The 12,744-nt window shown below is 40.0% G+C and overlaps 1 protein-coding gene across 1 annotated transcript; it reads left to right on the top strand.

The window, feature by feature from the left end:
• Window positions 1–3,771: 3,771 nt before the first annotated feature.
• On the top strand, window positions 3,772–8,434 carry LOC109476582 (calponin homology domain-containing protein DDB_G0272472-like). The gene is made up of 6 exons (XM_019777568.1): window positions 3,772–4,121; window positions 4,728–5,337; window positions 5,863–5,976; window positions 6,320–6,462; window positions 6,857–6,962; window positions 7,429–8,434. Exons 1-6 carry the CDS (start codon window positions 3,847–3,849, stop codon window positions 7,690–7,692), a joined length of 1,512 nt encoding a protein of 503 aa, XP_019633127.1. The 5' UTR covers window positions 3,772–3,846; the 3' UTR covers window positions 7,693–8,434.
• The last annotated feature ends 4,310 nt before the right edge of the window (window positions 8,435–12,744 follow it).

Raw genomic sequence — 12,744 nt, 5'->3', positions numbered from 1 at the left:
AACCACTTAAGACGTCGTTACGCCTCGTACATACGTCATTTAAGGGTGACTAACTTCTCAAATGGGGTCCGGGCGGACAAAAGAGGGTCTTACGCAAAACCCTCACAGTTTTCTTAGAAGGGGGAAGGGATTTTCAACGAGGGATTTTTTGACAGTTTGTGACAAAAAAAGAATGACTGTGACAGAGAATAAACTAGGCCTAGGTTTTTTAAAAAGTTCACAGACGTCAAAGGTCTTTGACCCTTCGACATGTAGCGTTACATGAATATTGTGTATTTCGAGAGTGAAGCCCCCGTCACACATTCAGAACCTTCCCCAGCCACCTTCCCAACCATTGTTGACTGAATTTCGGGACCATTCTGGCCAGATAGGCCACGCCTACTTTTTTTACGATTCGAATAAAATTTTAGTTAAATTTGAGTCAAAGTTGACCCCCCGGACACCGCTGACATACTCTTGAACGCCAGGCAACCATCAGTCAACCAAGACCGCACCTTTATGAATTATAAGAAGTTGAAAATATAAACCATCACCAGTGGACTAGCCTCCTACTGTACAACTGTGTGGCCCAAGGGCTATAGATACAGAGATTGGCACTGCTCCATATACTGAAAGATGTAAAAGGACTACTGTAGGTATACTTTTTTTTCTTGTAACAAGCCGCAAAATTCATCAATACTAGCGCTCCATTTCCTGTTCCTCTTTGTCCACTAAGTGTCTATAGATAAGACACAATTGACTCGGTAACATGGTTAAAGGTTCTCTGCTCTCCAAAGAAAACTGCCACTTTATCAATAAACAGCACCAATGATCCATTAACTAGGTAACCAGGTTAACTGTGACGAGATATGTCTAGTCAAGAATCAATTTCGTCACTAACTATTTGATGACACCCGCATCATAAAACTGGTATAATTATGATATCCTCAAGATTATGTAAACTATTTCATGCATGATCACCCTTTGTTTAATGAAACAAAGACCTTCATTTTTCCATATTTAGCTAGCAAATACATGTCACAAAGAAAGATGTAAGACTTTGAAAACGTTAAAATATGTAGGCAAAGTACAGCACGGTATAGTGATATACTAGTAGATTAAAGATTCGGCTTCTTCGCTCTTCTTTGTAACGATGGAAATTTAATAACAGTTATGTTTTGTTGTGGCAGGTTTAATGAATACCATCGGTCAAAAGATCATGGGAACCAAGGAAGGAAATCACGTGGCAGCTTTGGGTAGTAAAGAACTTAGCTACGTGTTTGTTTCCACAGCGTTCTGAGTTGCTTTATGCTACAGTAGCGGTTTGTTTATGGTAAGTTTCCCTTTTCTTCAGAAGGCTTGGCTACTACTGACCTTATGCCTCGATCGCAACGCAACGCATCTGAAAAGAAAACATTTCTCCGACTTGCGTCTTTGCATTTGCTTGCTTCCAACTTTAGGAAAATTCTAATATCATTCAAAATTGAGTTCTACGGTGAAATATTCTTGCTTAAGTCTTCTTGTGGTTTGAGCTGACTTTTAAGGGCTTCTAATGTGAAAATTAAGGGCTGTTGACTCTACGTTTGGCTGCTGTCAAACTTTTTCCGTCCCGGCAGTCGCCCCTGGCAACCCCGTCACATTACCCGCCATCTTTGAATGAGTCCGCGTTGGACGGCCACATCTCAATTACAACATGGCGGCTTATATTCCTCCGCCCCATTGAAGAAGCCATACAGTATCAAATGCCTGCACAAACAAGCGGCATTATTCCACTGCGTCGGGGGTGAAAGGGTAGATTGGTTCGGCTAAGATCTTTGCCTTCTAGAAAATAAAGAATGGTAACCACGGTAGGGTGTGTGCCGGCTGATACGTTTTACCTTCAATTCTGCGCCCTAGAACGTAAAAGTTACGCCAAACTTTTTCAGTAAGTTATCCTGGAGTTGGAAGAAGTTTGTGTAACGGTCGTCGGGCGAACTTGGTAACTAAGGAGAGGGGTTACGACAGAAAGCCGAATCGCAGGTGGGTCTTCCTTGAATCGTGCGACCGTGTTTGTTTGATGTTCCGGTTGTCTGGGTCTAGTGTAGGCTGTGACCCTGAAGCTACTATCGTCAACATCGCAGTTTGGTTGGCAACAGGATTAACTTTTGACGTCCGTGTTTTGTTAACGTAAAACGCACCTGTTTTTATCAATGACTGATGTACTTGTTTACTTCCTATAGCATTTTGTCACTTTTAACTTCGTTACGATCTAAACATTCAAAATCACTCTGTGTTTCGCCTAATAACTAAAAAAGAACATACAAACATCTAATTATTTGAAGAACAACGATATTCTTGCTAATAATCATTGTATCATTGTACTTAAGTGATATGTAATCTGTTGACAACCAAATTGCAGTATATAGGAACTAAAGTGTGATGCTTTTTCTTCGAAAACCAAGGAAAACTTTAGATATTTTCACGTGTGTGTATAAAGCTACATAATCCTATAGAACCCCTGTATACATTGGCACATACCTCTGATATTATCTTTTCTTTAAGGTTAGGAAGTTTGAGCTTCATTGAAGTATACAACGCCGGTAGACTCAGTACTATTCTATACGTAAAGCCACTGCCACACATAGCCGAATATGGCCTCCCAAACACAGTTGAACTTTCCCCCAACCATGGTTGGGAGTCGGTCGGGAGCAAGGTCTGGTGTGGTCGGCTGGTGTTCGGCGAGGTCGGCTACTGTTCGGATACGCCAGCCGAATGTTTCAAAATGTTTAAAACTTTCAGGTGTGGACGGGAGGTTCGGCTATGTTTGGCTGGTGTTTTTTTAGTATGTCAGCTGTGTTCGAAGTCAAATTTAACTCCAATTTACCTCAAATTCGACTCGATTCGTAAAAAAAAAGGTAGCCGTGGCCTAGATCTGGTCAGACTGCTCCCGAACTTCAGCGAACCTTGGTTGGTTGTTGGTCGGGAAAGGTTTTCTGACTGTGTGACAGGGGTGTACCACAGGTGTGAGTAACAGAAGGTACTGTGTGTTTTAGCCGGTTGTGTACAATGGCGACATAAATTGGCATTGTTCTTGATGTCACCGATCCCTTCGCCTCCTCGCTTCCCCCTTATGTAAACGTTTTGTTAGTTTCCTCTCATGTTGTTTCTAACAGATCCTTCACCTTCTCTGGCCCAACTTGTTGTTTGGTTGAAGAATATAATTCTCAAGTAAGATTTTTTTTCAAAGGTGGGGAGGGGGGCAATCTGTAGATGCTCCAAATATTAAATGCACTGAGTGCGCATTCAAGATATGATAGACAGGCCAGATATACATGTACGTAAGATTTTCACAGAAGGTCTCTTGCAGTTTGGACGAAAAAATAAAGAAGGCTTGGAAATATCCTAACATGTAATAACGTAAACAACCACTTATTGTTCGTTCAAATTGTAGTTTTGAGACCGTTATTTTGCCAGTGAATCATTTTGTTTATATGGAGAATAAGTAATGCTTACAAGAATTACCATACAACATCGATGATATTAATTGTAGTTTTTTGTTGTTGATTTGTTTTCCTGTGTCAATTTTTGGAAATTGTTTTCCTTGATTATACCAGAAAATATTAAGATATAATGTCAATATTACCATGTGAGATTACTTGACTGCTGTCCACCTTTGATATTGTTGCTTGACTAAATGTAATCATACTAAATGTAAGCTGAGCTGCATTGGAAAGCAGCTTCTGCTAGCTGAATGGGCTACCCAGCCGTTTTATGATGGAATAAATAAAAATGATTTCTATATTTTCACAGACTTGTTCTACATTGGATTCATTCTGAAGACCATGGATACTCCATAATATCGTACCAGGCCACCAAAACAAACCCACGATGCCGACCACAACGTTACCGGGTGGCATCAAGGTGTACGTGGCGCAGTCAGCGGACAAGACCGAGATCTCGCCGGTGTATGACGACGACTCGCCCCGCGGGGACTACCCGGTGGTGCGCGGTGTGGTCAGGGGAACGTCGGCCGGGGGCACCGAGAAGAGGAAACGGACTGACCGGGTTCACACGCCGAAAATACGGGAGAAGTCTTCCAGAAACCTCGTGAGCCAGCCAAGGAGTGAAGACGAGGGGGAACTCAGAATAGCCCAGAGATACAGGTGCGATTATTAAAATCTTGCTCTTGTAAGATGCATGCAACGTATGGAAACGTCTGTTACTTAGCAACTATTATAATTATAATTATAGCAAGTTAAGCTACTATATACACGAGGCTATGTAGTACTTAAAGTATGAGAAGAGACTATATACCTGTACAGTCTTCGACTACTATAGCTACTACAGCTATTACTACTACTACTACAGCTACTACTACTACTACTACTACTACTACTACTACTACCACTACTACAGCTATTACTACTACTACTACTACTATTACTACTACTACTCTACAACTACTCTACTACTACTACTACTCTACTACTACTCTGCTGCTACTACTACTACTACTACTACTACTACTACTACTACTACTACTACTACTACTCTACCACTACTACTACTACTACTACTACTACTACTACTACTACTACTACTACTACTACTACTACTACTCTACTACTCTACTACTACTACTACTACTACTACTACTATTACTACTACTACAGTAACTATACTTCATATATATAAGTGTAACTGTTTAACTGTCTTTTTTTTGTTTTGTTTGTCTTCTAATGACACAAATTCATGATTGTCTATCGCAGGTCTTGCGCAGAGGAATTCAAATCTTATCACAAAGAACTCCAAGCCAGCGAGCGGAACCTCAAACGCCTGGGAGCCGACATCAACGAACGCGAACGAAGCCTCAACGAGACCTACGAGAACGTCCAATACGGCGAGAGGGACATCGAACTCCTATACGAGACCCTAACCTCATTGGAGGACACCGTGTCCAATAACTTTCACGACGAATTCAAAAAGATAACGGACGAATCGAAAGAGCTTCCTCCTATCAACGGTGTGTTCAAGCCACATCCTACCATAGCAGACATAGACGAAAGAGTTTACCATGACAAATTTGCCGACGATTGCAAACGGGTGGTCGAAACCAAAGGACAGTACATCGAAGATTCTAGAAGACTCATGGAGTTAAAAGACAAGTACATCGCAGCTGCTAGACACATTGCTAAGAAAAAGGAACTCTACATGAGAGATTTTCACAGAGTCGCGGAAAAGAAAGACCGGTACATCGTGGAAACGCACAGAGTTTCGGACGAGAGAGAGAAATACATCGACCACGTCAAGAAGTTGTTGCAGGAAGCAGAAACGTGTGTGCAAGAGTTGACTCACAAGATAGACTACTACAAATTTCAGGTAAGGTCACTAGAAGAGTCCACGGCATTTTTTCCCAAATCTTTGGGTGTCACACTAGTTAGTTGGTGAATAACTAGCTATGGGATGCCACACACACAAACCTTTGATTATCTTTGACTAGAATATTACAACGAAATGTCAGAGATAGAAAAAATGTCTTAGCCTGGGTGCCATCCCCCGTAGTTTTCGCCCGCTCCCTAATGTCGCTAGGGCACCCAGGCTAAAAAAAGTCTAGCATTGTCCGTGAAATAAATGCTAAGGAAAGGTATCTTTAAAAAAAACTCCTGAGTAAAATATTTAGGATTCGAATATTCATACGCAATGAAAATGATGACTATGATCTTTGTTGCATGTCCGTCCAAAAGGGCCAGATGCAGTACGTTATTACTAAATCTCTTTTTTTTTTCTTTTCTTACAACATGCTTTTCTTATAGTACACAAATACAACGAATATCAGTACTAGTATTGGAGAATGTCGTGTTTTGTTTTCTTTCGCCAAATAACGTTTTTTGCTTCATTTTCCAGGCGGATTTGTTGAAAGACAAGAACGTGGAATACTACAAGAGAACGCACAAGGCTGAGATGACTCTCGCGAGGACATCAAGAGAAAGGGACGAGGCCAGAGATCTGCTGAAAAAGGTGAACAAACACTTGCTGTACTTCAGAACCATTCCGCAAGAAGTCGCTGTTGAGAAGACCACTTGTTGCTGTCACCGATACGGACAGTTGCAATGCCGAACGGTTGTAACTTTGATAAACAAAACAAAACAAAACAAAACAAAACAAAACAGAACAAAATCAAACTAAACAAAATCAAATCTGGAAAATACATGAAGCTTGATAGTCATAAAGCTAATACTAGTATACAATATTATTCAGTTCTAGCCGAACTGTGCCTTGCCATGTTGACCTAATGGTAAAGTTCAGGTAAACTAACACTAACCGTTTCTAGTTCTAACCTACCAACTTTCTATCAAAACAGGCCAAGTTAGAGAAGGACAGGTTTGTGTCAGAAGACTACCGAGGCCGACAGGTTATACATAAAATGAGGGAGGAAATGGCGAGACAGAAGAAGGAACGAAAAGCGCTGGAACACAACAACAAGGCTCTGAAGGACGAGAACAGGTAATTCATTCATTTCTTAGAGAAGTACATGTAGTCTTCTCCGCAAATGCGTACAGTGGGTATTTTTTTTAATAGATGGTATCACTAGGATTACAAAATTAATCAAAGAAATGTACCATTTGGTCCTGTGACTGAGTTTTGCAAGTTGAATAGAACCTCCTTGTTGTTTGGAATCTAAGTACGCCGAATATCAAGGCTACATTTTTGCCCAAAACAATTAAAAACGAAACAAATAAAAATGCTAAAGTAAAGAAGATACAAACAGTTACATAGGAAAAAAACTAGTATTTCAAGATCACACCGAGATTCGTCCTAATACAGGCATTAATACATGCATTTATACATGCCATAACACACGGAAACGTTGACATGGTGTTGGTTTTGCCTACCCCAGGAGATGCGAAGAGAGAGTGAACTTCGCGGAGAACGAGATGTCAAAAATGAGCGAGATGATCAGACAGATGGGCATGGAGTCTGACAAGCGGGTCAAGAGAGTACAGGTCAGTTCCTTCACATGTCTGTGTTTGTTTGTTTGTTTGTTTGTTTTTTGTTTGTCTGTATCTTTGTGTGTGCGCTTTATTTTTTGAGAGGGGGGATGTCTATACATGATAGTACTGAATGCCTCAACAGAATTGTACTGAAAGGTTTAGAGATGTACAAACAAGTCTCTGCAAAATAACATTCTGTAAAAGCGACAGTTTCCTTGTGTTTGTGTATGTGCTTTATTTTTGAGAGGATGAAATATTATGCATGTACCAAATGTCTAGTCCTATAAAAAGGCTTTGAAGAGTGTAAAAACAACTCTATGCTCTCTCTGGGTGGTTTGTAACAGTCACAAGTAGCGGTACGCAAAACTAACCAGTGTAGAAAACATGTAACATGGCATGCGCTTCCACACAAAATAATGCTGTAGCTTCTATGTACCGTTAAGACTCTCTTTTCAACATTTCTCATCCAAATGTCCAGATGGAGAAAGAATCCATGGAACAAGAGAAGAAGCTTGTCGAGTTGTCCAAGAAAAGACTTCAGGAGAAGATGGAGAGGAAGGTGGGCGAGGTGCACAAGATCGTGCGCGCCAGGGAGAAGGAGATCGACATGCTATTGGTCAAGATCAAGGCGCAGGCCAACGTCATCACCCAGCTGCAGGGACACCTAGACTCCAAAAAAGGCGATGGCCGTGCGCCAACGACACCTGCCGAGAAGAGCAAGAAGCGCATCGGGCAAACCTAACCACCTGTTCAATGGCGTTTTGATGCTGGTCGATAGAAGAATACGAATGTGGAAGATTACAATGGACATTAATTCCTCAAGCAGTAGTTATATTTGAAAATATATGTGTTACTTGTAATGTTATCCAATTCATATATACTATATTCACGAGCAAGAAAAGATTTTGAAATGAAAATGCTGCTACTACATGTATGTACAGTATATCAATATGTTCTCCTGCTTCTGCATAAACAAGTATTATTATTAGCTTAAAACATAAACAACGCCATGACAGCGCCTTCCGTTCAGGCGAACCAAGATATCCATGACCGATATTTTAGTCCATGTACTAGTATGTGTAAACAGTTTTGTCCCCTAGAGAGAAGTTATATATAATTAGTTTCTTGTTCGCGCACTTGACATTCGAGGTTTGACCATTCGTTGCATTATTGTTGTTTATATTGGAATAAAATACACAGAACAAAATAAAAGTCCTTGACGACCTTCATATAGTTTTTACAGAACTAGGACATATAGGTGCTCTTTTGTCCGACGTATTACTTCTGAAAACATTGCATCAACTAAACATTGGAAAACTTGTTATATATCTCTAGCTGAATAAATGCCCTCCCTCAGAATATTAAATGTTATATGAAACTAGGGCAATCAGGCGTTCTGTTGTATCTGTCGTATTAGTTTCTGAAAATACTGCATCAATTAAACATTGAGAAAAGTTGTTATTGTCTCCAGTTATGAATAAATATTTCCCTACAGAATATTTTAAGTCGTCTTCATCTGTGCGTGTGTCATTTTAGTATTGAAACGTCTGGGTCATGTTATGCATTAGATAAGCTTGAAAGTTGGTTCTTGTGTTTAGCTTTATCTTTTAACATATATTTTCTGACACGTTGCAATCCCTCGAGCTCATACATGTATCGAATTTAATTTGCAGTCAAAATAAACTTATGAAAAGAAGTAAAACAACAGAAGAATAAAAGGAAAAAATACAACTGTTAAAAAAGCATTTCTTTTTGCTTCAGTAACATGGTTATGTGCATTTAGCCCACCTTGAGCGGAATACGCGAGAAAGACTATTCAGTATATTCAGTAACATAACATAACATAACATAACATAACATAACATAACATAGCATAGCATAGCATAGCATAGCATAGTATAACATAACATAGCATAGCATAACATAACATAGCATAGCATAGCATAGCATAACATAACATAACATAACATAGCATAGTATAGCATAGCATATAGCATAGCATAGCATAGCATAGCATAGCATAGCATAGCATAACATAGCATAGCATAACATATAACATAACATAGCATAGCATAGCATAGCATAGCATAGCATAACATAACATAACATAACATAAACATAGCATAGCATAGTATAGCATAGCATAGCATAGCATAACATAACAGATAAACATAACATAAACATAACATAACATAACATAACATAGCATAGCATAGCATAGCATAGCATAGCATATAGCACAGCATAGCATAGCATAGCATATAGCATAGCATAGCATAGCATAGCATAGCATAGCATATAGCATAGCATAGCATAACATAACATAACATAACATAACATAACATAACATAACATAAGAAACTCTCTTTTATAGGTCATGCAAAAGTACTGTGGTTTGATGCTCTTTCATGAACAACACACATTCCTTTAGCTTCATCTCGTAAACATTGCAAAAGTCAATATGGTGATATATTCATTAATATTTACCTCCGACCAGGTGGTTGATACGTATGTACTGCCCGCATGTATTGGTAATCTTCTCTGTGATGCTATCTAGGTCGTCAATCATGCGTCCTCAAATAAGTCTGGGTTTTGTGGATGAATTTAGAAGTTTGGGAGGATAAGCTAGCAGTGTCTCTTCGAATTCTGTCTCGTCACTGTCGACACTCTTGGCTTGCTAGAAAGCGGCATCCTATTCACCATCTGAACGCATCAAATCAGTGTCAACGCAGCATTCGACAGCAAAGAAGAAAATAGCGGAGAGAAAGAACTTTTGGAGACGCACCTTTTTGCTATCGCTGCTTCAGAATCTCTAGAATCGGAAGGATTGGCCAGGCTGGCGTATCGGCAACTTTTTACTCTTCGGTCAACCGAGCTCATACACGAGGTGCAACGTTTTTAACCGCAGATTCGAACCATCCGAAGTCCGCAGCAGGAAGGTATACAAAAACTTTATCGCTGTTCGTTTGCCTACCTCAATAATTACTCTCTACAAAAGACATATTTATGTGAATTTTTTGCCGCGAATTCTTCAGTCAATATTGACAATAATTTCAGTATCATTGTAAAATCAAACATCAGTTGAGGTACATTTTAATACGTCTGAATTGTGTTAATTTTTACGAAAATCATCACAATAATACTGTACACATAACTACTGGTACTGTATACGTATATACGACAATACTTTCTTGAATATAACACATTTTCGGGACTTAGAGATAAGGACTACACAAAATTACGGCCCAATTAAGACTTACGGGACATTTAAGACAAGAAGGTTTCAACTGAAAAAACCAACGCATTTTTAAACAAACTTAAAAGATTTGCGCATAGTCTAACGATTTGACAATGACAATGAATTCGCTATTGAAGCCAAGTTTGGGCTTTCTGTTCGTTGTTTCCATGTCGGTAGTTTCAAATCTTGCGGCAAGTCCTGAATGCTTTCCCACCTGTCAAAGGAAAGCGATTACGTCTTGCGTTCCACCCGACAAGATGGTTAACGACAACGGACCCCAATCTACCATTCACCTGAGGCACGCTACGCAGTGTGTCTTTTGTGACCATAGATATCAAGTCGAAACTGTAAGAAAGCCAACAGATAGGTGTTTACAGGGCATAGAATGGCTCGCTTTGGCAGGTTTTCGATTCGGAACTCTCTCGTCGCGAAAACTAGCTGAGCTCGATCCTACGGGACTTGAAAATCTGTTCCTCATTGATGTAGGGATAACCAAACTAAGCAATGCGACATTTGCAGAGTTCTCTCGGTTGGAGAATTTGATTCTAGACCGAAACAACCTTACTAGTATTCCCAAAAACTGGTTTGGAGCACCACACTCGTACCTAGAACACCTTTCCATAGCTGACAACGCGATCTCTAGTTTAGAGACAGGATGTTTTCAAGATCTTAACAACCTTTTCCACCTAGACCTAAGAAATAACAAACTGCGAGAAATACAAGGAGGGTGGTTTGTTGGGCTAGACAGCCTCGCCACCTTACAATTGAGCGAAAACAAGATTGAAAAAATCATACCAGGAGCTTTTGAGTCTCTTAGTCAACTGGAATATCTTCATTTGAGAAATAACGCTCTCGTATGTCTCAATAGAAGAGCATTCCAAGGCCTTGGTAACAGATACTTTTCCATATATCTTGGCGGACGAAGTCTTGCTGTTTACAAAGCAAGCATTGTGTATGATAAACCATGGGAAATATCGTTGAAAATTTGCAGCCCACAAAAGCGTTGGATAGGAGTGTTAATCAATGATATAGCTTTGCATATAAATTATGACGTTAGTAATGAACGATTTAGTGTTGAATGGTTTGAAAGTGATCTCGCTTTGAGGGACTTCTACAGCTGCCATAATTCTAACCCGAATTTTGGGCAAGGTTATTTTGTCTCTTCTTCTCCCTTTGTCATTCTAGTGAGAAATACTAGAGAACAAACAAACACGCCGTTTTCGAGTCAATGTTTGGAGGCATGGAATGAGACTGGCGGCTTAAATTTCGACCTTAAGGGTTCGTCATATTTGAGAGTATCTGGAATAAAAACTAGCGTCAAGGAGGTTCTCCGAAAAGGGGATGCTTTTAGTGTCGTGGTGAGCAAGCTTGCAAAACAGTCACTTGTTCCTGGCAGTGAAGATTTAGAAAAGGAGAAAGAACCGTTGAGAGTGGCTTGTTTTGCCCTCACTGGAAAACAGAAAGACGTTTTGTTCTTGAACGTTTCCGCGAATGAAGAAGAACATGACAACGCAGAGTGTTTCGTGAGGGAAACTCATACAACCGATCAGAACGTTTTGCATACAGCAACAGATGGAATGCTTGTCAACGAATCTCTTACCAAATTTGACAACAAGACCGACAGAGAGAACGAGCAAAATATGACGACGCAGAAAACTGGTAGTACAGTTTCGGCAACCGACCGTGGGCCACCACTTTTTTCAGTCACGCCAACCACTAGTCTAAATCCCAATGTAGTTGGCACAACAGATGTAAAAGTCCCTCTGATTATAGTGGGCTCTTTGCTAGCGGGAAAAATTATCTTCATTTGTTTAGTGGCTCTGTTTTGCACCAGAAATAAAAGCAGACTTGACCAAAATTTAGGGCCAATTTCGATAGGCAACGCCTCAAGTGTTTTACAAAGCAACCCAATGTACAATGGTAATATCGTTGGAGAAACAGCGCTCCATGCTAGGGACACACAGGGCTCCCCTCAAAGGGACGACAACACCTATCATCAAATAAACGAAGACGAAGTATACAGTCCCTCAAATCACGACTACACCGAAATAAAAGATGAGGATACCAACGGAGAAAGCAAACCAGCTTCAGAACCTAGACGCAACGAAGCAACGGACGAAAACATTCGTAGCGCACAGGCATCGCAAAGTGAGAACTTTGAGAACGAATATCAAGATTCTTTACCTTTAAGTGTTGTACACGAAGTGACTGGAGCCGAACTGACCACAACTACAGGAAGAAAACCTAGTGAGAACACTTTGCTCTACAAAACAGACGAGAAAACTGTTCACCACAATGAAACGACTTATACAAATACTGACTGCACATGTGCGTCTAATCACACATATATATATGTTTGCAACGGAGAAACTGTTGTTACCTCCATTGCGATAGAAGAAGAACAGACAAATGAATTTGAAAGGAATGTTGTTATTACCAGCGAAGATTCAGCAGTTGAAGAAAAAACCGAAGTAAAAGTGGCGAAATAAAAAAGGATGTCGGTCGACTCTAGTAAAACAAGTTGTTGAAGAAATGTATATACTAAACTATCACATT

The sequence above is a fragment of the Branchiostoma belcheri genome, unplaced genomic scaffold, assembly GCF_001625305.1.
Source record: "Branchiostoma belcheri isolate BF01 breed outbred unplaced genomic scaffold, Haploidv18h27 scaffold38, whole genome shotgun sequence".
NCBI classification, from domain to species: Eukaryota; Metazoa; Chordata; class Leptocardii; order Amphioxiformes; family Branchiostomatidae; genus Branchiostoma; species Branchiostoma belcheri.
Note: the sequence above shows the minus strand (reverse complement) of the source record. Positions and strands in the feature narration are given on the sequence as shown.